General features: G+C 39.5%; 1 protein-coding gene across 1 annotated transcript in view; it reads right to left on the reverse strand.

Moving 5' to 3' along the window:
- LOC117410378 (ninein-like protein) overlaps nucleotides 1-25,421 on the reverse strand; it is a 33,887-nt gene extending 8,466 nt beyond the window's left edge. Inside the window, 23 exon segments of the mRNA XM_059025057.1 lie at nucleotides 331-444; nucleotides 2,552-2,836; nucleotides 3,483-3,552; nucleotides 3,862-3,966; nucleotides 5,175-5,263; nucleotides 5,265-6,585; nucleotides 7,050-7,396; nucleotides 7,820-7,941; nucleotides 8,279-8,350; nucleotides 8,727-8,874; nucleotides 10,259-10,348; nucleotides 10,848-10,958; nucleotides 11,231-11,405; nucleotides 11,621-11,761; nucleotides 11,949-12,085; nucleotides 12,472-12,639; nucleotides 14,078-14,230; nucleotides 14,833-15,032; nucleotides 15,195-15,261; nucleotides 18,793-18,998; nucleotides 19,488-19,584; nucleotides 22,228-22,432; nucleotides 25,137-25,421. Of these exon segments, the coding sequence (XP_058881040.1) occupies nucleotides 331-444; nucleotides 2,552-2,836; nucleotides 3,483-3,552; nucleotides 3,862-3,966; nucleotides 5,175-5,263; nucleotides 5,265-6,585; nucleotides 7,050-7,396; nucleotides 7,820-7,941; nucleotides 8,279-8,350; nucleotides 8,727-8,874; nucleotides 10,259-10,348; nucleotides 10,848-10,958; nucleotides 11,231-11,405; nucleotides 11,621-11,761; nucleotides 11,949-12,085; nucleotides 12,472-12,639; nucleotides 14,078-14,230; nucleotides 14,833-15,032; nucleotides 15,195-15,261; nucleotides 18,793-18,998; nucleotides 19,488-19,584; nucleotides 22,228-22,432; nucleotides 25,137-25,150 (4,437 nt within the window). The 5' untranslated portion in view covers nucleotides 25,151-25,421.
- Between the last annotated feature and the right edge of the window lie 34 nt (nucleotides 25,422-25,455).

Genomic DNA, 25,455 nt, shown 5'->3' on the forward strand with positions numbered 1-25,455 from the left:
CCGAGCATCGCATGACCCGAGCTTGGCCACCTTTTGTTCTGTAGCCGTTTTACCCACTGTGTTTTGTATTATTATGTACACCTGTGTGAATGTTCTTCCACACTAGCAATACCATTGCTGGTACCCTAGTGGCGGCCACATAAACTGCCTCGACGCCCGAGTCTTCAACCTCAAACCCTCTGTGTCTCTCAGCGGATACCCACACAGACACAGAACACCCCTGTTACAGTAATATGTTAAGAAGGTGCTAGGAACCAAGACTTGCATCTACACAGATCATACCAGAATTAATATACAGCATGACAGTTAAATGTACTGTGTAATTTGTACCTTCGCATTACGTTCCTCAAGCTCTTTAACCAGACATTCCTTGTCTTGCTCCAGCCACTGATGCTTTAGTGTTAAACTTGAAAATTCAGACTCCACTTCTTTCAGCCTCTGCAACTATAGTCAATTAACAAGATATCAAGAGATTTAATTTTGTATTTTGCCAGTTTTCAAGACCCATTTTTTTGTTATTGAACATTTCAATGCTATCATGCTACTTTGGATGCTACGTCACCTTATTATTTCGTGTTGTGTTTTCACACTGGACCCTCCAATTTCTTACACAGAGATTATGTAAAGCCACTTATTTTAGTGGACCGAAAATTTCATGCGTTTATATATTTTTTAAATGTAGCTACTTTTATTCTAGCGTTTTTCACCTACAAATGTGTTTTTCATGATGTGCTTTTGCACTGCACACTGTAGCTTTAAAGTGTAGTGTTTGTTTTGTGAACATATTTGAAATGACAAAACAGTGGACATACTGCAGCAACTTTGAATTGTATTTCACCAGTCAATAAATATGTTAACTGCACTTCTTGATCCTTTAGCGTGACTGTGTGCTGTGGCTCTACCTTTGAATTTTAAGCATGCCTAATTGTAAGCATAATATATATCTACCTAATGTTAATAATGCCTGGAATTCCCCACCCTCCAGTTTTGCCTTAACGACAACTTTACGCTGTTGACTCGGCAGAATCCAATATTTAAAAAGTGAAACACATAAGATATGTTAATATAAAAACCTTTTGCAATTACAGAAGTCAGCCTACACCTACAGTATATAGACCTGCATCTGTACTTGTAGTGTTGCTAAGGCTTCAATAACTCTACCAAAAAGGTGTAGTATAATAAAAAAAAATAAAGTGAGCCACCTATGTAGAATAACTTAATGCATATTTGAACATTTCAAACATCATAAGAGTGGTACTTCTGGAGCAAATATTTGTATTAATGCCCTTACAAAAGCAACAGCGCAGCTTACACAAAATAGCTTCCAAAGGCTTGCTGATGCCATATAACATATTACCAATGTCCTTCCTTTATTTCAATTGCACAATTTGGTACTTACTGCATTATTCCACCATACAGGAAAATTACTGGGTGCAAATTTAGTTCATGTACTAAGTACCCCATTGCCTATTGCCAACTGTAAATTATTACAAATAATAAGCACTCCCCCTCCCCAACCCTGCAAACACTAAGCACGCCCCCTCCCCAACCCTGCAAACACTAAGCACGCCCCCTCCCCAACCCTGCAAACACTAAGCACAACCCCCTCCCCAACCCTGCAAACACTAAGCACGCCCCCTCCCCAACCCTGCAAACACTAAGCACGCCCCCTCCCCAACCCTGCAAACACTAAGCGAAACCCCCTCCCCACCCTGCAAACACTAAGCACGCCCCCTCCCCAACCCTGCAAACACTAAGCACAACCCCCTCCCCAACCCTGCAAACACTAAGCACGCCCCCTCCCCAACCCTGCAAACACTAAGCACGCCCCCTCCCCAACCCTGCAAACACTAAGCACGCCCCCTCCCCAACCCTGCAAACACTAAGCACAACCCCTCCCCAACCCTGCAAACACTAAGCACAACCCCTCCCCAACCCTGCAAACACTAAGCACGCCCCCTCCCCAACCCTGCAAACACTAAGCACGCCCCCTCCCCAACCCTGCAAACACTAAGCACGCCCCCACCCCAACCCTGCAAACACTAAGCACGCCCCCTCCCCAACCCTGCAAACACTAAGCACGCCCCCTCCCCAACCCTGCAAACACTAAGCACGCCCCCTCCCCAACCCTGCAAACACTAAGCACAACCCCTCCCCAACCCTGCAAACACTAAGCACGCCCCCTCCCCAACCCTGCAAACACTAAGCACACCCCCCCCAACCCTGCAAACACTAAGCACGCCCCCTCCCCAACCCTGCAAACACTAAGCACAACCCCCTCCCCAACCCTGCAAACACTAAGCACGCCCCCTCCCCAACCCTGCAAACACTAAGCACGCCCCCTCCCCAACCCTGCAAACACTAAGCACGCCCCCTCCCCAACCCTGCAAACACTAAGCACGCCCCCTCCCCAACCCTGCAAACACTAAGCACAACCCCCTCCCCAACCCTGCAAACACTAAGCACAACCCCCTCCCCAACCCTGCAAACACTAAGCACGCCCCCTCCCCAACCCTGCAAACACTAAGCACGCCCCCTCCCCAACCCTGACCTTTTCTTTAGATATTTGCAGCTCTTGTTCCATCAGCTCTTTGTCTCTCTGCCATCCAGATTGCTGCTGAAGCTGCTCTCTCTCCAGCCTGCCAGATGCTTCCTGCAGTTGCCTAGTAACCACAGCCTCCTCTTCCTTCTGCAGGGAGATCTGTGCAAGCCTCTCGTTGAGCAGCTGAATGGTACTCTGGTCGGCCTTGAGCTTGGCGTTCAGGTCCGCGTTCTCGCTGCTCAGCTGCAGGTTCCTGGTGCTGATTTCAAACACCTCGTTCCTGTACCTTGTGTTCTGCATTATGAAAAGGGGCAAGTGTCAGCGGACAGCTGCAGGTTCCCCTGACTTACAAAAGTCAACACACTTTCTGGAAGCTGATATTTTGTACTTAAAATCCTGCACACTGTATGATGCAGTTTTACTGATAGCTATAAGAAATCTACACTGGAAATGATGCAGATATAACAGAGGACCCTTTGTATGAAGCTTGCTGATTGCTGCATGTTTGACAAAGTGTAACTGTTCTCTTGGGTGATGTGAGTAAGAGGATAATGAATCTATTTGACTTACATAACAAACACAACAACAACATATACTGTTTTCACAGGAATACAAAGTTCTGGAGAGTTACCACTAGTTTTGTTAAATTGTGAGGTACAGAGACAGTGACCTTATTCCCATGCTACACGATAACCTTATAAAGAACTTCAGTGTCTGTTTATAATCTTAAATTATAAACAGACACAGAAGTTCTTTATTAAATATTACCAGTTATTTCTCAACATTTTGACATCACTGCCATCACAAACCTTCCTTGTGGTCTTACTAATCGTTAACGACTGGCTTGCAGCATTTAAAACAAGATCACCGCACAAAATGAAACACACGGGTGCGTTGGGTTTTCACTGCATATACTGTTGATAAAATGTGAACTACTTACCTCTTTGAAGAGAAGTTCTGCTTCACTTTGCTCCTTCTCCTGTTCACTCTTCCTCTGTTCTGTTTGTTTTCTACACAAAAAAATGAATGTTAATGTTTTGTATACAAGTCATACTAACTGAACACTGTTCGTTAAACGATTAACAGCCTGCCTTTTGATTTTTTAAGTATCTCACAAGACTCAGATTTTAGCCCTCTGTATAAACATAATCTGTTAGACTAAATGGGTAGAAAGACAGCACACAACAAGTCTGTACTTACTGTATACTGCTTCCTTATAAGGTAGTATTGATCTTTAATGTTTTAAAGGTCTGTCCACATGCACTATATAATTGTAGTTCGAAAATGCAGCACGCAGTTGTGTGTTTCATTTTATATACCTCTGTCTATTTACATCAACTTCTAGTTTCTGGACTTCTTGCTGGAACATGGCAAGTTTTACTTTCAGTGCAGAGTTTTCCTCAGTCAGCCCCTGAAGTTGAGCCCTGGAGAAGAATACAGATTATGCAGTTATATACTGTACATTGCACAACAGAATAATTGCACAGTATTGGTCTTTCTGCAAAAATGTACTGTTATCCGTGGACAGACCATTGAAATAATTTTTAGTACACTTTTCATTTTGACAGGCACAGTGGTGCACTGCTGCAGAGAGTAGAATGACAATATTGGGGGAAAAAAATGGTCATCTAGCTGTTACTTGAAATTGTAATAATGAATATATATATATATACATTTATTAGATTGAGAAACTTGATAAATCTGTAACATGTTATTATTATAACATTTTCTTTAATTACTAATCTTAATAAAGTGGATTTGTGGATTCAACTGAATTCGCGCAAAAATGTTTACTGTTAACACATTTTAAAATCCACTCTACATTCACTGTACATTTTCAGGCAACTACAGTACATTAGAGATATCTACTGTGTAACTATATAGCGTTTACATGTTTGTCATTCCGATGATAAACAATCCCATGATAATAGCTAGATACCATTTATTTTCTTCAATGCAAACAAAAGGTTCAGTTATACATTTTTGTTTATTATTATTTATTATTATTTGTTTATTTAGTAGACGCCTTTATCCAAGGCGACTTACAGAGACTAGGGTGTGTGAACTATGCATCAGCTGCAGAGTCACTTACAACTACGTCTCACCCGAAAGACGGAGCACAAGGAGGTGAAGTGACTTGCTCAGGGTCGCACAATGAGACAGGGGCTGAGGTGGGATTTGAACTGGGGACCTCCTGGTTGTAAGCCCCTTTCTTTAACCACTGGACCACACGGCCTCCTTATTTCCCATATTGTTGCTCTATTCATTTTCATATTATCCATGGATTTTTACAAAAATTAAGAGCCATTAGCATGCACAGTTTATTTATGTTAGTACAATTATCTAAAAGATTGTATTTATTATCTTGTATTAAAACACACAATCACTGTTGTTTTACCAGTCAGTATGAGAATCAGTCTATTAAAGAAATCAACACTAGGTGTTTGATTAGGAAGGGTGGGTTAGTTATTCAGAAGGCACACATCTTGTCTCATCTTGGTTAGTGGCAGAACACTTGGTATTTCAAGAAAAGTGAAGTCTCTATTAGTTGTTATTAAGTTGTCCCAGGGTTGCAAATGAATGATTAGTTCACTGTGTGTTAGTCATCATTTAGCTGCAAATGGTCACAAACCTGTGTGTTCTGCCTTCACCTGATACAGCCTCCAATTTAGTTACCAGCTTTTCCATCTGAAGTAGCTGATCCTTCAACTTGTGTTTTTCCCATTTCAAATTTTTCTGTCACTTGGTGTATCTGTGTTTGTGCCTCTTGTTCTCTCTGCTGCAACAAGCCAGACAAGTCCCCGGCCTGCGTTCTCAGGAGGAACAGCTCTTCTTCTGTGTCCTTCAACTTGGCAGACAACTGCTGAATTGTGCTCACATGAACTTGCAACAGCATCAAATTGTGCTTAAGTATATCCAGCTTTTCCTTCAGTTTGGTTTTTAACTGTTCTTTTTCCTTCACCTCCGAGTCTAGCTGGACCCCCTGCTCAAGAACCAGGGGTTTTATTTTTTCATTTGTCACTGCAGCTTTTTCTACCAACCCAGAGGACAACTGCTGACAAGCATGAACTTGCTTTGTGATCTCCTCCAAAAGTCCCTCCTTGTCTTTCACCTCAAATTCTAATTTAGAATTTTGCTCAACCGCATCAAGTTCTCTCTGCTTTAATTCGCCTAGTAGGTCTTGTTCCTTTCTTCTCAGCAGTGTTAAAACGTCTTCTTGTGTTTTCAGCTGGACTTTCAGTTGCTCACACCAGCTACTTAGATTTTTTAAGTTTTCAAAAATTCTCTCCTTGTCTTGCTCTTCTGACTTCAGTCTGACTTTTAGTTGGATCACCTCGTCTCTGCTGTTTTTCAAGTGTTCATGCAAGTCTTGCACCTTCTTCCTCAGCATCTTTGCATCTTCTTCCTGCGCCTGCAGCAGGGTTTGTAACTGCTGACACTCTTTATTCTGATGACTATAATTCTCCACAACCTTCTGTTTTTCTTTAAGCTCTGACAGTTTGGCCTGTACTGGAGTCAAATTTTCTTTCTGTTGTAATTTAAGACTGAGGTCATCTTTTCTTTTCTTCAGCACCTCTACCTCCTCTTCCTTTAACTTAAGATCAGAAGTCAGCTCTTTGATTAAACCAGCTTGGTCTTTAATAAATGCAATGCGATTCTCTAGAATAACTTCTGTCTCTTCTGAATGCACTAGAAGAGTGTCAATACCCCTCATCTTTTCAAGCTCATTTTTAAGTGTACCAATCTTACTGTTCAGCTGGTTTATCCGCTCTGTGTTTTGCTCCTCCATCATCTTCTTATCCATGGCGAAACTGTTGCAGATCCTGACTTCTTTTTCATTCATCTTTTCTTCAGTTCTCAGATTTCCTTTCCTGCACTCCAGAAGGAGGTCTCTCTCCATTGCCTCCCATTGACACTTTTCTTGACTTGATTTCTCCTGGAGTTTCTGTAGTTTGTGGTTTTCCTGCCCCAAAATGGGTTGGGCTTCAGCATGGTGGTTTTCCATTTGGGACAGCCTTTGCTCGAGATCAGCAGCTTCTTTCCTACAGATAAACACTGATGTATTTTATATTGTTAAGATTATGTACAGGTTAAAATATCAGCATCATGAATAAACTTAATCTTAAATTCAAGGAACTGGTACTAGCATAAAAAAGAAATATTTGGGTCAATTCAATTGATCTATAAATATTCATAGTGTACCAAGGTTTCTTTTGTGTATTTTTACCTGTGTATGTTAAGCACCCCGGAGAGCTCTATAACAACTTATTTAGATATGCTGCCATTACCATCAATGTCAATAATCCTTCAATTTACCAGCCTGAACATCGACCTGCAACATTACTGATCAGGAAATTTTTCCGTATATTCCAGGGCTGCCAAATATTTCACGTCATGCACCCTACATTTCTATTCTATGTTCCCAAAAATATCAGAGGACAGGTGTGCTTATGAAATTGTACTTTTGTGTTTTTCTGTGACCCTGTGATGAAAGGCACTCACTAACCTTAGCTGCACCATCTCTTGCTGATGTTTCTCATGCAGTTCCAGCTCTAGCTGGTCCTTCTCCTTGGTCAGTCTTTGTGCAAGGCCGGTGATCTGTTTGGCGTAGCACTGCTCCGTGTCAGCCCTCTCCTGGTGGAACCTCTTCTCCAGGTCCTGGCCGTGGCCGGGCCTCTGCAGCTGCTCTCTCAGCTCAGAGATAACCCCCTGCAGCTGATCGCACTTCTCTTCCAGCTCAGCTCTCTGCTCCTCCAGCTCACTGATCTCGATCTTGAAGCCCTGCTCGTTGTCTTTACGCTCCAGCTGAACACTCCTCTTCATCAGCTCCATAGTCCTCTCATAGAAATTGACCTAGAAGAGAACAAAATACAAATTAGAAAGCTTGTAGGTCTTTTAACTTTAGGAGGATGTTTTTATTGTGTTATATATATATATATATAGTGTGGAGTAGTGGTTAGGGCTCTGGACTCTTGACCAGAGGGTTGTGGGTTCAATCCCCAGTGGGGGACACTGCTGTTGTACCCTTGAGCAAGGTACTTTACCTAGATTGCTCCAGTAAAAACCCAACTGTATAAATGGGTAATTGTATGTAAAAATAAATAATGTGATATCTGTATAATGTGAAATAATGTATAATGTGATATCTTGTAACAATTGTAAGTCGCACTGGATAATTGCGTCTGCTAAGAAAATAAATAATAATAATAATAATAATATATATATATATATATATATCTCGTAATCTGTTTGTTCCAACAGCTTTGAAAAGTTCACCCTGGTTTCCAGCTGTATTTTCAGGTCCTGGACTTCTTGCTGATGCTTCTCCTTTATCTGCTCAACAGCCATCTCTGTTTCAATGCTAATGTTAGCAGGATTCTTTTCATGGGCAACAATACCTGTAAAAACAGGTAAAGAATGCAGCTTGGGGCAAAAGGAAGTGGAACCATATCTATTTTAATTCATCATTGATGATATGTTAATCAACATTTGCTCTATTGATTAACTGAATTCATATTTTCCTAAAAAATAAAAAAGTATAATAATAATAATAATAATAATAATAATAATAATAATAATAATAATAAGCCTCAATAATATAGCACCATTGAATTTATATTGGAAGATAATTACGTGGGGAGTGAGTTAGCTCTGTAGAATTGCTTAGTGTCCAAACTTTTACTGCCTTAAAGCAACAAATAAGCTATTATCAATGTTATTCAAGCCTATCTTTACCATTTCTCCCCGAGGTGGGTAGATGCCTTCTTACTCTGAGATACTTGTGTTTCTTTACTATATCTGCATCATCTAGAATAATATAAATTAAAAATACATTAGCAAACATGATCAGATAATCCTTTCTGTATACATCAATAAATAAAAATGCTTGTGAGTTTTTTCCTTACCCGCCTATAATGTACATACCATAAATGTATATTAAAAAATATTTATAAAAACACTGAAAACAGGGCTGTAAAGTGTTCATGCTACAGGAAAAACTGTAAAAGGGATATTTTTGCTGCTGAAACCATTTCACTGAAAATAAAATGAAATAGTTCACTGTAATTACTGCTGAAGTTTTGTTTTTACAGCCATGGTTTGGGGATCATTTTATTAATGCAACTGATTTAAACAACTTTTTTTCCTCCCAGTGAAACAGCACCAGCTGAGAGAGAGGCAGTACCAGAGTCTGAGTCAGTGGGCCGGACCCTGCTGTCAGCCTCAATGCGAAGGGGCTTGTTGTTCCTCAGGGAGTGTCGAGACCTGTCCTGTACCTGGGAACACAGCAGCTCCAACTGTGACTGCAGCTCGTCATTTCTGTCCCGCAGCTCCTTCAAGAACAGACATGTGCAGCGTTAGCACTGCGGTGGATAGAGTCCCCTCTCAGGAGTCACACTGGTGTTGAACACCAATTATGAGCACCAGGATAAAAAAATATTATAACTACATAAATAAATAAATAGAGATAGACAGAAAGGAAACAATACATATTTTCTGAACTTGTTTAGCCTGTAAAATGTATTAAGACAAGGTAACGTTCTCTGGCAACTGTTTAAACAAAAGAGTTTTGGTTGCAAATGAATGCAACAACATGAAAACAGTGATCTGAGCAATTTGTATGAAAATCTCAAATTCTACTAGTTGCTTGAATTATCGCCACAAACTCTTGCCTTATGTTCCTGCAGATCTTTAATTTCTTCTGAAAATTCTATTTAATAGTTATTTATGAATGCCTGAACCACTAGCACATGCAGTTTAAAAACATGCTCACCTTAACCTTCTAGATTTCCAATAAAGGAAGCAACAGAATGAGAGAGACAGGTATAAGAGAGCTTGCCACTTTTCCAGAAAACTCTCTGAGTACATTCAAGTTAGACGGTCTCATTGTTTAGCAAATAAAACAAGCTTTGACTATGAAAAGGTACAGTAAGATCGGTTCAAGCAATAATCACAGTAGATTTGTTAGTGCAACAAATTTCAAGTCAGCACTAACTAGAACCAGAAAATATGTGGTTTAGAAAAGTACTAGGCATACCATTCAGATGGAATGTGCAAAAAACAAAATCTGACTATCAGATTGTTATTTCTTTGCAATGAGTTCTAAATGGTCATCTCACATACTGCCATCTAGCCAAATGTTGTACTAGAAGCAAAAATCTTACAGATCAACTTGGTACAGGTAGGAAAAATCAAATCTTGTATCTTATGTATTCTTCTTCTTTAGATTCACTGAAGTTCGTATATCATTTCCTGTGTCAGTTATCACATCCTGGTGACTTTTTAAAACTCAGAAGTTAAATGCACCTTTATGGCCTCTGTAGAGCTCTCAAACACATCTTCCATTAAGCACAGCTGGTACATCAACTGCCCCTGCAACACTCCGCCTCCACTGGATGCAAGAACAACCACATTTGATTCACGGGGTATTTCTTACCAATAGGTTTCCACATAGAAGTTAAAGATTATTTATTCAGGATACAAGCACCTTGTTCACAGACACATCCTTTGATGGAAAGGCTTCTCATTCCCAGCAATTTTAACAAATCTAACCAAGTTCCACTCTACCTTCCAGATAGCCCAACAAAACAACCTCTATTCAACCCAAGAGAAGTTACAAATGCAGTACAAATGAGTAGCAAGATTGTCCGTAGTCGCTAATCTGTGCTTCTGAAGGATGTTCAGTGTTTGGATTTACAATTCAGAAAACAGACTCACCCTGCATTGCTGTTCAAACTCCTTGATTATCTCTGAAAACCGCTCCTCCTGATTGAATAGCTCTGTATTGTGCGGATCCAGGCTACCAAACTGGGAATTAAACCAAACAAGGCACATGTACTACTGTTTAAAACCTGCCTGTGAGGAGTCATCTTTCTATATGCTTGAGGGCCCCTGGCCGCACACACAGGGCAGCCCGTAATTGTGTACACACTTTGAATTTGTAGTGTTATTTTTTATATAGGTGAACAAATAAAGGTGCATGACAAAACTGCTAGTCATGCATTGCGAATGGGATGCACGTAAGTTACCCTGTAAAATCTCAAGTGCATAGTACTTTGATTAAAATATATTTTTACAGATGAGTAGAAAATGTAATTGTTTTTATTTGATATTTTATATCTGTAGATGATTATGGGTTAAACTAGTTTCCATAAATATGCAACACAATCAAATCAGCAAATGTGCTCCAGAATAAAGTGTTCTATACTGTTTATTCATCAACACAAAAAATATAAAAAATATTAAAACACATTGTGTGGTTGACTACAAACATAGAACCATAAAATGAATCTGATTCTAATTGTACCTTTTCCATCAGCATGTGGTTCATGTCTTTTTGTAGTTTAGAAACTGTTTTCTGGGAAACTGCCAGCTTTTCCACCAGCTTGTCAACCTCCTTCTCCAAGCGACCGTTCTCCTGCATAAAGAGGAAATTCCTTGGTTAAGACAGATTAGCCATTACTGCCATTAGCATTCACATACATCTTTAAGAATTGTAAATGTATGTACTACATCACCTACACAAGAATAACCCTTAGTTACTGGGGTGAAAATTAAAAACAAATCTACTTCTTAGACTGTTAAAGGACACACAGCGAGTCAGTAGTTGAGTTGCCTGGAACTCAAACACAGAAACACAGAATCTTAGTGCTCCAAAATGAATAGCAAATGCAGTGGCTATGACCTTACCTTTGTTGTCACGGTGACTTCCTCCCGGAGGCTGGCGTCATTGGCGTGCAGCAAATCGATTTCCTCTTCCAGCTTGGCTCTCTGCTTGCTCGCCTGCTGCATGATCAGCTCTCGCTCCTTGTCCATTTCAGTTCTCAGGGTTGACAGCTTCTCTTTGTACTCCTGCTCAAGGTCCCTACAATTAAGGAAAAATGATGAACGGTGTGTCATTCATATTTCCAATTTCCTGACTACCTTAACCACGTAACTCAAGGCCCCTTAACTCTTGTTCAGACTGAAAATACCACTATAAAAGATAGCAGTGCAATAATTAACATGTAATCCTATGGGTTAGTGCTGAAAAAAAGCAGAATATCCTGGTTCAGGTCCAGATCTCTTTCCATTTCTTACTTGACTTTGCTCTCGTTCAGGTGCTCCATGGCAGCACGGCGATCGTCCACCTCCCTGGCCAGCTGCAAGCTCCTCTTCTCTGCCTTCTCCAGGTCTGCCTTCACCTGGTCTCTCTCTTTGCAGCTCTGTTCTACTTGCCCCCTGAAAAACACATGTGCAGTTTACTGTATAAGTGTTCATAAAATAGCAGGAAGAAATCATGTATTAAAGTTGCACAAATTGTTGTTCCCCATTACCAATAAAAAGAAAATAACAATTTTAAAAAAATCTAATCATAAGGAATAGTAGATAAAAACAGAAAGAAATATATTTTGAAGGCGATTCTTACTGCAGAAATTGTATTTCATTTTTATAGGAGACCAAAGCAGCTTGGTGGAGTCCGTTTCTGGACACCAGAAGCTCGTTGTCCAGGGCAAGGGTCAGCTCAGAAAGGTTCAGTTTCTCATCAAGGCGGAACTCTAGAGTCTAATACAAAATAAAATAAGAATATCAGTCACGTGCATGTTATCAGAGTTAAATTTTAGATGAATAAGGAAGGAATATGGGTAGAAAGATGCTCCCCCCCCCCCCACCCCCCGAAATGACTGACTACTTCAATTACATCAGTCTTCTAGCTGATCAGTAGCGAGAAAGTTGTGTGGGAGGTTCTAGAACAGTGTTATTAATTCTATTTTAAAATCCCCATTTGACAACTGATGCCACTATTAATCTTAAATGAATATCTGCACAATGGACTATATTCTCTCTTTTTTCACCTTGTGCACCTGTAATTTATAAACACCTGCAGTTTTCAGTAATCATGCAGCTCAAGTAGAAGTCCTAGCATTGTGGTTTTGTTATTTAGGTTTCACCTGCAGAATCTCTTTGCTGTTAGAGATCCCCTCCTCTCGCCAGATGCTGATGACCTGCTCTGGATTCACATACCCAGTGCCATCGTTAATACAGGAGAGCAGATGGGGCCCTGCTATTGTGCACAGGAGAGACGGTGTGGCTGTTCTGTGAGGGCTTTCCTCAAAAGCCTATGAGAAAAAACAAGGAAGCACCATCAGTGCACTGTGTTAGAGTTTGGCAATAGACACCACTTCCCTCAGTGCCCTGACAGTACTGCTTCATTTCTTGAATTCTCTCTACAGGGGCAGCAGTGTGGTGTAGTGGTTAGGGCTCTGGACTCTTGACCGGAGGGTTGTGGGTTCAATTCCCAGTGGAGGACACTGCTGTTGTACCCTTGAGCAAGGTACTTTACCTAGATTGCTCCAGTAAAAACCCAACTGTATAAATGGGTAATTGTATGTAAAAATAATGTGATATCTATCTGTATAATGTGAAATAATGTGATATCTTGTAACAATTGTAAGTCGCCCTGGATAAGGGCGTCTGCTAAGAAATAGATAATAATAATAATAATAATACAATGAAGGGGCCATGCATGTGCAAATGAGGACATGAAAAAAATAAATATTTTGTAAATAGAGTTCGATTTAACTGAATGTCCAGTGATGACAGCATACGATTCTTTCGTTTGTGTTTTACAGCATCGCTAAATAGAAGTTTTCATTCCCACATTTATGATGAGCACCTCCATTACCTACAGGGGAGGAAATGGATTTTCACCTGCTTTCAACTGTTTTTGGAGAAATTATGTTTCCATATGAACCCCGCCCCTGGGAGTAGCATTTATTACCAATATTTCCCACGAATCACAGCAGGGAGTGCCCATCTACAAACATAGGAGGCTGTGTGGTCCAGTGGTTAAAGAAAAGGACTTGTAACCAGGAGGACCCCAGTTCAAATCCCAGCTCACTCACTGACTCTGTGTGACCCTGAGCAATTCACTTAACCTGCACAGTTCACACACCCTAGTCTCTGTAAGTCCCCTTGGATAAACATGTCTGCTAAATAACCAAATAATAAATAAAAATAGGATGCCTTGACAGAGTAACCCAAACTCACACAAAATAACCTTGTAGGATTCTCATGTCTACTACTGTATCTGTCCACAAGAATGAGCCAGTGTCTTTTAGCAATCAAAGAAATATAACTCACCCTCAGAAAATGAAGTGTTTGTTGGAAAAAAATAGGAGGGGAGACCAGGACAGTTAATTCACATGCTAATATGCTTCGTCTTTCAGAGCCTCAAAGAACCACAGAATGAGACGTTCGAAGCACAAGGTAAACCCAGACAGTATTTTCTTAACATAACTTTTTTTTCTATTGTTTCAGAACAAGCAATAAACCTTTTAGCATGTTGCAGTACTACAGCCCCATCATGACAAAGAGTAGCCTTTAGATAAAGGGTAAGATGAATTGTATATATTTTTTAAATTGCTGTAATCCTATTACAGCTGAGTGCTGTGTGCTTTAGGCCAGATGAGAACATAGAAGCCTGACGTGCTTGACAGTCCAAGGCAGACCTCCTTCGTAGAATGACTAACACACTCCAGCACTCGTTATCCTGACCTGATGGAGAGCGCGCAGGACTTTGGGTTTGCAGGGGGTGGAGAAGGCAGGTGCAGACAGAGGGGAGTGTCGGAACAGCCCTCGCTGGAACTCACGGAGGCTCACTCTGCCATCACGGTTTTTATCCAGCTGCCTGAAGAGGTTGTCTAGCTCCTGAGAACAATAACAGATCTCTTTAGCTCTCATTACAGGGGCAAAACTCTGAGATCGCATTTATTGCCGATAGATAGACAGATGTAATTCTTATATACTTAGTTTTTTACTTTTAAAGTTTGCAGCCTTTTACATTTCCACCAACATTATTCGTTTGCAGTTTTAATTGACTATATGCTTATATAATTTAAACACAGAACTGTGACTGTCAGAATTGCATAAAACATGAAAAGGTGTAACAAAGACTTTTCTTCATCAAAACAAACCTCGGCAAGCCCTTCATCTCCACAGCAGACTTCAAACGACTACTTGAGTCATTGGGGGGGGGGGGCGACACCACTCAAAATATTTCCATTTTTTTCTAAAGATACAGATTTCAAAGCACTACTAACCATTAGGAAAACAACTGCTCAGTTCAGAGTGTTTGCTAAATTCCCATGTGTGCAAAAAAAAATAATGATCACACAGCTATAGTTCATTTTGGCATAATAAAACATTAACAGCATGCATCTTTTAGAAAGAAAAAAACATCCTGAAACTTTTTCCATTACAAATGCATTGCAGTCCTCCTTCATATGCAGTTAGTCTATGAAAGCTCTCACCTCAGCATGCAGGTCAGTGAGACCGATGTGGTCACAGACCACAGACAGCTCCTGTCTGTTGAGGTAGCCACTGTCCCCCACACCCAGCTCCGCCCAGATGACCTGCATCTGGCTGTCTGAGACATCGGCGGTGTCCACTCGGGGACAGGAGGTCTGCCTTGGACTGTCAAGCACGTCAGGCTTCCATGTTCTCATCTGGCCTAAAGCACACAGCACTCAGTCGTAATATGATTACAGCAATTACCTAAAGGCTACTCTTTGGCATGATGGGGCTGTAGTACTGCAACATGCTAAAAGGTTTATTGCTTGTTTTGAAACAATAGAAAAAAAAGTTATGTTAAGAAAATACTGTCTGGGTTTACCTTGTGCTTCGAACGTCTCATTCTGTGGTTCTTTACCACTGACCGTCTCTTCGTCTGATTTGAGACTCTGAAAGACAAAGCATATTATCATGTGAATACAGGGATTTATCGACTAACTTGGTTGTAATAAAAAAAGGCATTAGTGGAGGAACAGTAAAGCTATGACTTGTGGTATAAAAGCAATTTGTCAAGTTCAATCAATAATCAAAGAACCCAGGAAAGACTACGTTCTTTAACTATGAAACTTCTACCAAACAGGGTGGCTCTGCAATTAGGATTCATAATAGAATTCAGTCTGGTTTTTAATGATTCGCTGAAGTGTAAAGTTAAATCAGTTCAAACTTTTTTGATACAAATCTGTGTAGTTGGTATTCCTGCTTTACATCCAGTCCAATAACCAAAAATAGTTACTCCATTGTCTCTTTTAACATGGTGATGATTCCATTGTTTCATATCTATTGTTCTCACCTTTACCACACATCAGTTTTGGAACCAACCATAATTTTCCTTGGTAAAATGATTGTCCCCCTCTACTGTAGTAATCTTTCAAACAAAAACATTTAGTGGAAGTTTTATACAAAAACATTAACATAGCAAGATAGCAAAGTAACTTTTCATTTTTACAAAACGAAATCCTGCCTTTCCCTCATTAAAATGAATGTGACAGTTGTCTGTTTATACTGCTCCAATCTCCCTGCCATAGTTTTCTCTCTGGTTTTGAATGAGTATCCTCTAGCTGTGAATTGAGAGGAATGGTAGTTCCTCGCGCCAAGTTATCAGCAAGAACTGAATAGAGAGACTCTCTATACAGCAAGGATACTTTATGTGTTTTCAGGGTATTGGCGCAGCAAAAGTAAATCAGCCAAAAGCACCATTTCACTTTTAATTTGTAGTTCCCAACACTCTTAGGTGAAATGTAGAAAAAAAGTCAAGACCTATCATACAGTAATTTCTGAGAATTAGCTATGCTGAAGGATACCCTATATATTTGGTAAAAGTAAAACATAAATAAATACATTAATAAAATTGAAATAAATGAATACATAAATCAATACATAGACATTTCTTTCTTTCTTTATCTATCTTGATATTTATTTATTTATTTAATTTTCACTATCAGATATAAACGCTGCCATTTAATACTGTAAGAAATTTAAATAAATACTCAACCGTTCTTGTTCAATTATATATTAGTGAAGATTTTTGTACATAAAGGTCATCATGTTTTCATATATTTTTACTTTCAAATTTTAAAATATATTGTAACGACCCCGACAAGTGCTTTGTTGCAGGACTTGTCTGTTCAGTTTGTCTCGTCTGTCTTTTATGTTACATGTATTGTAAGGGGAACGGGTCACGCCATTACTTGGGAAGGGGGAGTGAGTGGATGAGTGGGGAGAATGTGTCTTGCTGTTTTCGGGGGCTGCAGAGCATGGATGTAACTGGTTGATGAGCCGGACAGCAGCAGGAAACGACTGGAGGTTATATAAGAGGGTGCATGAGCTTGGGGACTGGAGACAGTCCAGCACTGAACTTGATTGAGAAACTGTGGGTGCGACTGAGCGAGAGTGTGAGCTATGACCGGAGAGAATATGCAGTGAAAGTGCCAAGACTAAAACGTAGGGTTATTATTTTGGTGCCATGAATTCCAACCCCTGACAGGAATTCTCTGTAGTTTCAAATAAAACAAACATTTTGAGAATTCAACACTGTCTCCCAGAGTACTACTTCCTAAACATGAAAACATTACAATATACTAAATGAACGGATCAAGCTTATTTTGATAGTTTGCAAAACCCGATGAAAGCTTTCCATACAAATCGGGATAATACATAATCATTATTTACAAAATCTTGTTTGTCTCGTTACTTGTTAAAAACTGTAACTTTACTGCTATACTACTTGGAAATGTTGTAAAATGGAAGGGTAAACTTTGCCGTGAAAGCTAGGGCGTCTGCATTGCAAGCTGAACTGGAAACATGTCTTGGGTTCGATTCCCACACAGATTTTATAGAAGAAACAATTTGGGCAACTTTGGCCCCCCCATCAGTTTTAAAGTTGTGCCTATTTGCTGTGTGCTGGGAAAGGTTGCCCCAATGGTTTCTTGAAACTTGGCTTGTGTTTTTGATATCTCCACTTTAAATTGCTGGGCACTTTTGATAAATTTTTTCACATTTCCAATGTGTTTTTGTTTCAGATAAAGGATACAATAGGCATCTCGAAACTACAAAGGCTAGCAGCCCCTTGTTTCACTTATTACAGAGTGATAAAGAAATAAGAATAGCACAACACTCGCTCACTGAATTAAAACAAATACTATATTCTACCTCTAGAATATAACAACTTGACATTTCGGCCGTACATGCGACCTTCATCAGAAACAAAAAACTTTGATCCCAGTGAAGTTAAATACACAAAACAGCAAACACACATAAAAATCACACAGGTTTCAAATACACAATTAAATTAACAATCAGCATGCCGAGATAATTGGTAAAGTTCAATCACCTGTATAACAGACTTAACTTGACAAAAAGGTTAGAAATAATCTCAATTAGTACAAAGTGCCCAGTTTACATTTAGGCTATACAAATGGGTAATAATAACCCAACAACATAAGTCAAACAAGACAATCACCATGTCATTCTTCAATTAATTTAGAAAACCTACAGAGTACACTAGAATGTGACCTATTACAACAAGAAGAAACAATAATTAAATAAACACATTATAATCCTTTTCCAGATTAAGGCCCTTTGGTGTTAAGGTGTCCAAAAAGTGAATCCAATATGTTTCTCGAGATTTACGGAAATTATTAACATCTCCACCTCTTATTTACACCAACTCGTTCAATGCCGAAATAAAAAAGGTCAGTAATATTATGTCCCCGCTGGATGAAATGATCAGATACAGGATTAGTTCGATCTTTGCGTCTTATTGTTCACAAATTCGAACTCTTAATTCTCTTGCGGTTTCCCCTACATAAAAAGACAACAGGGACATCAAATACCATAGATAACATTCCAGGAATTGCATTTAATAATACCACTAATAGATATCCAAAATGACAGTGCCCCCTCCTTTGTCAGCTGACTTGATAACAATATACGTATCCGATTTCAAGTCATTAAGTGCATTTTGTTTATCTTTACTTAGATTCAGTTTTCTTACTTTGTTGTTTTGTTTTATAGAGTGGAAATCTCTCCAGGTCCTGGACTGAAAGGTCAATAAATCATGTTCTTTGCACACACAGTTAACTATTGATCCAGGGTTCATGAAAGTCTGACTTCATATATCTTTTAATTTATTGCTCGGAGGATACAGGTTATTTTATAATTTGGTTTCGCTAGTTTTGCGGAATACCTCATGCTCCAGTCTGCAAGCATTTGTTTACATATTTCCATTGTTTTCCCAAAATGATGACGTAATTTATTTTTTGTACTGTAACTTAGCCTGAAGCACTGCTAATGTTTTAGCACAGAGCAAAACTATTCTGAAGCTGCAGTCCCCCACATGCGCACGAGAAAGTGGTTTCAACTGCAGCCAAACATAGCAAACCAAAAAACCTGAGAATAGTTAGGTGGTGAATCATGCATACCTCCACGCTCTCCAGCGACGTGTAGCGCCTCTGCTGAGCTCTCCTGCTGCCTGGCAGGAGCAGCTCAGTCTGGGTGGGTTTGTAGGGAAGCGGCTGCTCCGAATCTGCTGTGACCTCCACCTCCGAGTCGGGGGGTTCAGGCCGAGACCTACGGCCGTACCGCTTGGTTCCCTTGACATATTTGGGCTTTACCTCTTCTGGGATTGCTGGGAAAATCAAATTTTATTTTTAAGAAAGCAGGAGACTGTCTGTAACCAATGCAATTAGTTATTTTAACAGTCCATCTGTCATACTGAAAGTCTCACATTAAATATAACCAATTTAAAAAGCTGTTCCATAAAAACCAAGTAGATTTGTCATGATTTATCTACCTGCCCACACCTTGAGGACCTGGTAATGATGCTTGGTTTGTTTTAACCATTATGTAATGAGCCTCAAGAATCTTGTCATGAAAGACACTAAATAAATGTATGTTATTGTAATGTATGCCAATACAGCTTTTTAAGGCAGATTCATATTACTGGATTACTGACCACTATATATATTTTAACAGGGTGTATGCTCTTAGCAGCAGAGACCTCAAACAAGGAAACTGATAACACAAATTCCAAGAACCTAAATCGTTCCAAAAAGGTTAAAAATGTACAATGCTATACAATTATAATTGTAACAACTAAGATGCTGGCTGTCCTCACCTGGCTCCAGGTAGATGCTCTCCTCTTCTGATGTGCTGAGTTCTAGGAAGTTTGACAGCACTGCTACAAAGCCTTCTTTAAATTCTTCAAAGTTTACCTAGAGGACATTAATGGGCATTAATAATTTATGCATTCATAAATATAGTACTGCAGAAAACAATATGATTCACAATGCAAATATACAGACGTGCTCAAATTTGTTGGTACCCCTCCACAAAAAACGAAGAATGTACAATTTCTCGGAAATAACTTGAAACTGACAAAAGTAATTGGCATCCACCATTGTTTATTCCATATTTAATAGAAATCAGACTTTGCTTTTGATTTTTTATTCAACATAATATTGTAAATAATAAAACAAATGAAAATGGCATGGACAAAAATGATGGGACCCCTAACCTAATATTCTGTTGCACAACCTTTAGAGGCAATCACTGCAATCAAACGTTTTCTGTAGCTCTCAATGAGACTTCTGCACCTGTTAACAGGTAGTTTGGCCCACTCTTCCTGAGCAAACTGCTCCAGCTGTCTCAGGTTTGATGGGTGCCTTCTCCAGACTGCAAGTTTCAGCTCTTTCCATAGATGTTCGATAGGATTCAGATCAGGACTCATAGAAGGCCACTTCAGAATAGTCCAATGTTTTGTTCTTATCCATTCTTGGGTGCTTTTAGCTGTGTGTTTTGGGTCATTATCCTGTTGGAGGACCCATGACCTGCGACTGAGACAGAGCTTTCTGACAATGGGCAGTACGTTTCGCTCCAGAATGCCTTGATTGTCTTGAGATTTCATTGTGCCCTGCACAGATTCAAGGCACCCTGTGCCAGGCGCAGCAAAGCAGCCCCAAAACATAACCGAGCCTCCTCCATGTTTCACTGTAGGTATGGTGTTCTTTTCTTTGAAAGCTTCATTTTTTCATCTGTGAAAATAGAGCTGATGTGACTTGCCAAAAAGCTCCAGTTTTGACTCATCTGTCCAAAGGACATTCTCCCAGAAGGATTGTGGCTTGTCAATATGCATTTTAGCAAATTCCAGTCTGGCTTTTTTATGTTTTTCTGTCAAAAGTGGAGTCCTCCTGGGTCTTCTTCCATGGAGCCCACTTTCGCTCAAAAAGCGACGGATGGTGCGAACAGAAACTGACGTACCTTCACCTTGGAGTTCAGCTTGTATCTCTTTGGCAGTTATCCTTGGTTCTTTTTCTACCATTTGCACTATCCTTCTGTTCAATCTGGGGTCGATTTTCCTCTTGCGGCCGCACCCAGGGAGGTTGGCTACAGTTCCATGGACCTTAAACTTCTTAATAATATTTGCAACTGTTGTCACAGGAACATCAAGCTGCTTGGAGATGGTCTTGTAGCCTTTACCTTTACCATGCTTGTCTATTATTTTCTTTCTCATCTCCTCAGACAACTCTCTCCTTTGCTTTCTCTGGTCCATGTTCAGTGTGGTGCACACAATGATACCAAACAGCACAGTGACTACTTTTCTCCATTTAAATAGGCTGAATGACTGATTACAAGATTGGAGACATGTGTGATACTAATTAAAGAAACTAATTAGTTTGAAATATCACTATAATCCAATTATTTATTATCTTTTCTAAGGGGTACCAACAAATGTGTCCAGGCCATTTTAGAATATCTTTGTAGAATAAGCAATAATTCATCTCTTTTCACAGCTTCTTTGCTTTATTCTATGACATACCAAAGGCATGCAAGTATACATGATAAAATAGCTTTTAATTTCATCACTTTTCAGGAGGAATGAAGCATTATTTCAATGAGCTGTAAGGGTACCAACAAATTCGAGCACGTCTGTATATAGTCAGCACTTGTATATATGACACTCGGATACATGTTAGTGGTGTTTTACAGTCCTTGTATTAAGAATAAAATCAATCCCCATTATATATATGTCATAAATGTAATGCACTTACCAGTCACGCGCGATTTCCGACTCCGTCACCAGTTTTGTGATACAAAGCCCATCTCTTCAATGTTACAGTTTATTTGATTATCTGTCACAGTCTGTGTTTTTTTTTCTCACATGCAGTCTGTCTTTATTGCGCAGTTACACGGCGCTTCCTCCAGTTTCACCTGACGAAAATGCAGCAACAACAAAGCAAACGAGACCAGCTAACCTAATGTAAAATAGTTAATCATTAAACAGTTTTAGATACTGTGATGTATTTTGTTTTATATCTGTGATCTTTAGTTGCTTTAGTGCATTTTCATTTGCAAGTGAACTGTGACATAAGGGCCTTATCGAGCACTATATTCTGCAATTTTGAATAATGACTTTGGATACTGTTTTAAATCTGGAAACCTTTTATGCAGGTCTGTGCATGGATAACATTTTGATTTCACTTTGCTGTTAGGTCTTTAATGGGGAATTTTACATAGTGCTACAATACATACCGGATTTAAAAGTATGTACTGTATTACAGTCCACGTGTCCAGAGTCATCTCTTTTGGCAAGTGATATTTTCAGAATCATATCGTTCTGAATTAAAATACTTCTGTTGAAAATATACTGTTCTGGATTACATATTGCAAACTGATTGCTGTGACTAGTACATGACAGCCCCCAAAATATTGCCATAAAGGGGCTCCCTTTAGAGGCTCTTGTTCATTCTCCACCTACATTAATTTAAGAGAGATAACAAAAATGGCACAGTGACCTGAAAAACACATTTTGTACATATCTCCAGATTGTAAATTGCATCAATCAGAAACACACATACCCTGGCATAGTGGTCAGTCCCCAGCAGCGTCTTCAGCAGCACAGGTACATGAGCCTTGAGGTGGAGCTTATGACACAGTTCTGTCAGCTCCTCCTGGTCCAGGTACCCAGTGCCGGTAGTGTCACAGCTGTCAAACACACCCTTGAGCTGAGACACATATCGGTTCTGTTCCGCCTCATCCATCCCACAGCATGCTGTAGCCTCCCTACAGAGAAGGAACAGAAAAGATCAGCTAAACCAACCACACCCTCACTGAGCAGCTATAACTGACTTATCTCCTTTATGGAAATACAGTGTCATGTGAAGGGACACTCCTGTGTAAATGTTATGAGAATGTCAACCACAGCAAAAGTTCTAACAACAATGCTTTAGTCAAATTCACTAAACTATTCAATTTTATGAACCAGGTCCTTTTCAACTATTTAGAAACAAACCCCAGATAGCACTCTAGCATTGATCTAAACCTGAAAACACTAAAAAAAACGCTTTTGTTTTAGCTTTTATGTGTTTTTTTTTTGTTTTTTCCTCAAAAGAATCTACACTGATGTTTTAACTTCAATAGCCCATTATTTGTAATTAATGGTGCAGCCTTGAATAGTGACCTTGGAGTGAGCCCAGTGAAGAGCAACCACTAATCCCATAGCTTATCTATGAAGATAGAGGAAACTGAATCTATTTAGTCTAGAACATTTTGTCATATACTTGCTAGAACCAAATTCATTGTATTTTAATCTTGCTAGTAATTGTATTATTACTTGTACTGTGATTCTTGAAATGTATTTTTGTTTACGCCTGTAAGTCGCCCTGGATAAGGGTGTCTGCTAAGAAATAAATAATAATAACATAGAAGTTGACAAATGTTAACCATTGCCAGGATCAGAGGACACAGTTGGAAAATGAAGACTTGGGACAGGGGAAAGGAGACAGTTTTATAAACAGAGTGGTGCAGGTACAGAAAGGTTACAGTCATGTTGTTGATGCAGAATCATTGGGATTCTTTAAGACCTGATTTAAACTTTGGAGATCAATAAGCTACTACGAACCGGATGAGCATTTACAGGACAAAGCCTCCTCTCGTTTGTAAACTGTCTTATGTTCTTATGTAAAAACTGAAGTCAATATTTTACTCTCAAGCTAAAAAGTCGCTCTAAGGAAATATGGGTTAATTTCCAAACTTCAGAGACCTATTCATACTATGTTAATATAAAATGTTTTCCGAAGAATATAAAATAAAGTTTTACAATTTGTTTTACACCCATGTTACACATTGTCTATGCTAACAGATACATTTACAACTGATGGTATGCAGCAGTCACATAACTAATATACTGTAAACAGAAATGTCCAAGTTGGCAGCTTATCCCAACAAACCAGAGTAGGAATCACATCCAGCATGATAGTGTACCCTTATGCAGTACAGTACCTAGGAGCTTGCAGACTTGATTTTAACATGTCTACCCCCCCACCTCCCCATGAATAGCAAAAACATTTGTTTGCTTCCATAAACCCTCACTGGGTCACAAGTGTTATAAAGGAAAGTACATATTTTCATTGTAACATCAAACAGCATCCCGATAATGTGTACTCCCCAAGTGTATTGTTGGCTTAAAAAGAAAACATTCATGAATGTCTAAACATACTTGTCCAAATTTACAGGAATCACGATTGTATACTGCTGTTCTATGAAACCTCTATGCAGCTGCACAGTGAGACTTTCGTTGTGAAATGTGTACCAACAGTGCTATACACTAGGCACTATTTACAGAAATCAACAAATGGTAATTGATCCCTGTTGTCAACATTTGCAAAGTACTGTGCACACTTCAGTGTTCCTTCAAGAGCAAGTCATGCAAATAATCTAACGCCAGCTAAATAAACAAAATCATGCCCTGACTTGTAGGTTTACTAAGCTGAGCGGCATCCTGGGCACTGCTCTCTGGCCTAGAAAAGATCATAATGTGCTGAAGAAGATACTACAAAAACATGTTCTACCACCATCAACCCAGATCCCTCAGATTTTACATATATGAACCGTAGGAGTGGTATTTTGTGGCATACCCCGTTGAATGATCTACAGGTTGTAGTATAGCTGTAACTTGATGCAACTATTGAACCTACTGACTGAAGTTGCAAGTAGCACTGTGCATCAAAAAGGTGGACAAAACAGGTGAGAGCCATTTGTGCTCACAGTTGCCTAATGACACTGAATCTGCAAAGAACGTGGGTGGGCATCAAGACTCACTGAGGTTACGTTCAAGTTTAGGGACAAGAGACGTTACAGGACAAGCTTGTTCAAGCTACACAGCAGTAGAAGTGTTTGATTCAGGGATCCCATAGCAGCCTATTATACTAAAACTGCAGTGGTTTTAGTAAAGCAGACTATGGTTTAGGAAGGTGATATAAAACGAATAACATATGTTGAGGCGACATTACAAGATTTATTTAATTACATTAATTGCTGACAGTCACATCTAGAAGCCTAAGCGTGAGCAACAGCTTGGGCATTAAGCTACGAGTCAATACAGGAGATGGATTAACTTGAGTACAGAAATGTACAGAGAGATCATGGAATGTATACGTTTTATGATAAAAAAAAAAAAAAACTTAACCACAGTATAAATATTCTAAACGTGCGCTACAATAACACAGAGAAGTATCCTTATATCCCAGTTATAGTCAAATACACAGTGTGGGTCTATAGTACGCTTCACCATGGAAACGGAGTCTTAGCCAACCAGTGTGAACAAAAATAAGAATTAACAAAGACACGTTTGCATTAACTTTAGTTTTCAGCAAAACTGGCACTTCATTCAACATGCGTGCATTACACAGATTTAAATTTGCAAGTTTAAAATAGTATATTTAAATGTCATTGTTTTCTTTTTTGATGATAATAATAGTATCCATACTTAATGCTTAGCATCTCACCGCTCAGTTTTTGCTCCTGCACGTTCAATTCTTCCACGTACACTCAGGCAGCTAGGCTCTCGCCCAGGTATCTTGATGTTTTGTTTTTTTTTTGTTCTTTTTTCTCGTTCTTCTCCGCTCGGTAACAAAGTTAGCGAAACCCTTTCATGTTTTCCAGTGTTGCTCTGTTAATGTTAATGCTGAAAACGAGGCTGTCATTCAACCAGGCAGAATTCAGGAAAGAAATTAGTCTTTTTGGACTCGAGAGAATGTAGCGAAATGCACAACAGATGGCAGCCTCTGCTGGCTAGGCGGGCAAAC

The sequence above is a fragment of the Acipenser ruthenus genome, chromosome 6 (assembly GCF_902713425.1).
Source record: "Acipenser ruthenus chromosome 6, fAciRut3.2 maternal haplotype, whole genome shotgun sequence".
Classification (NCBI taxonomy): Eukaryota; Metazoa; Chordata; class Actinopteri; order Acipenseriformes; family Acipenseridae; genus Acipenser; species Acipenser ruthenus.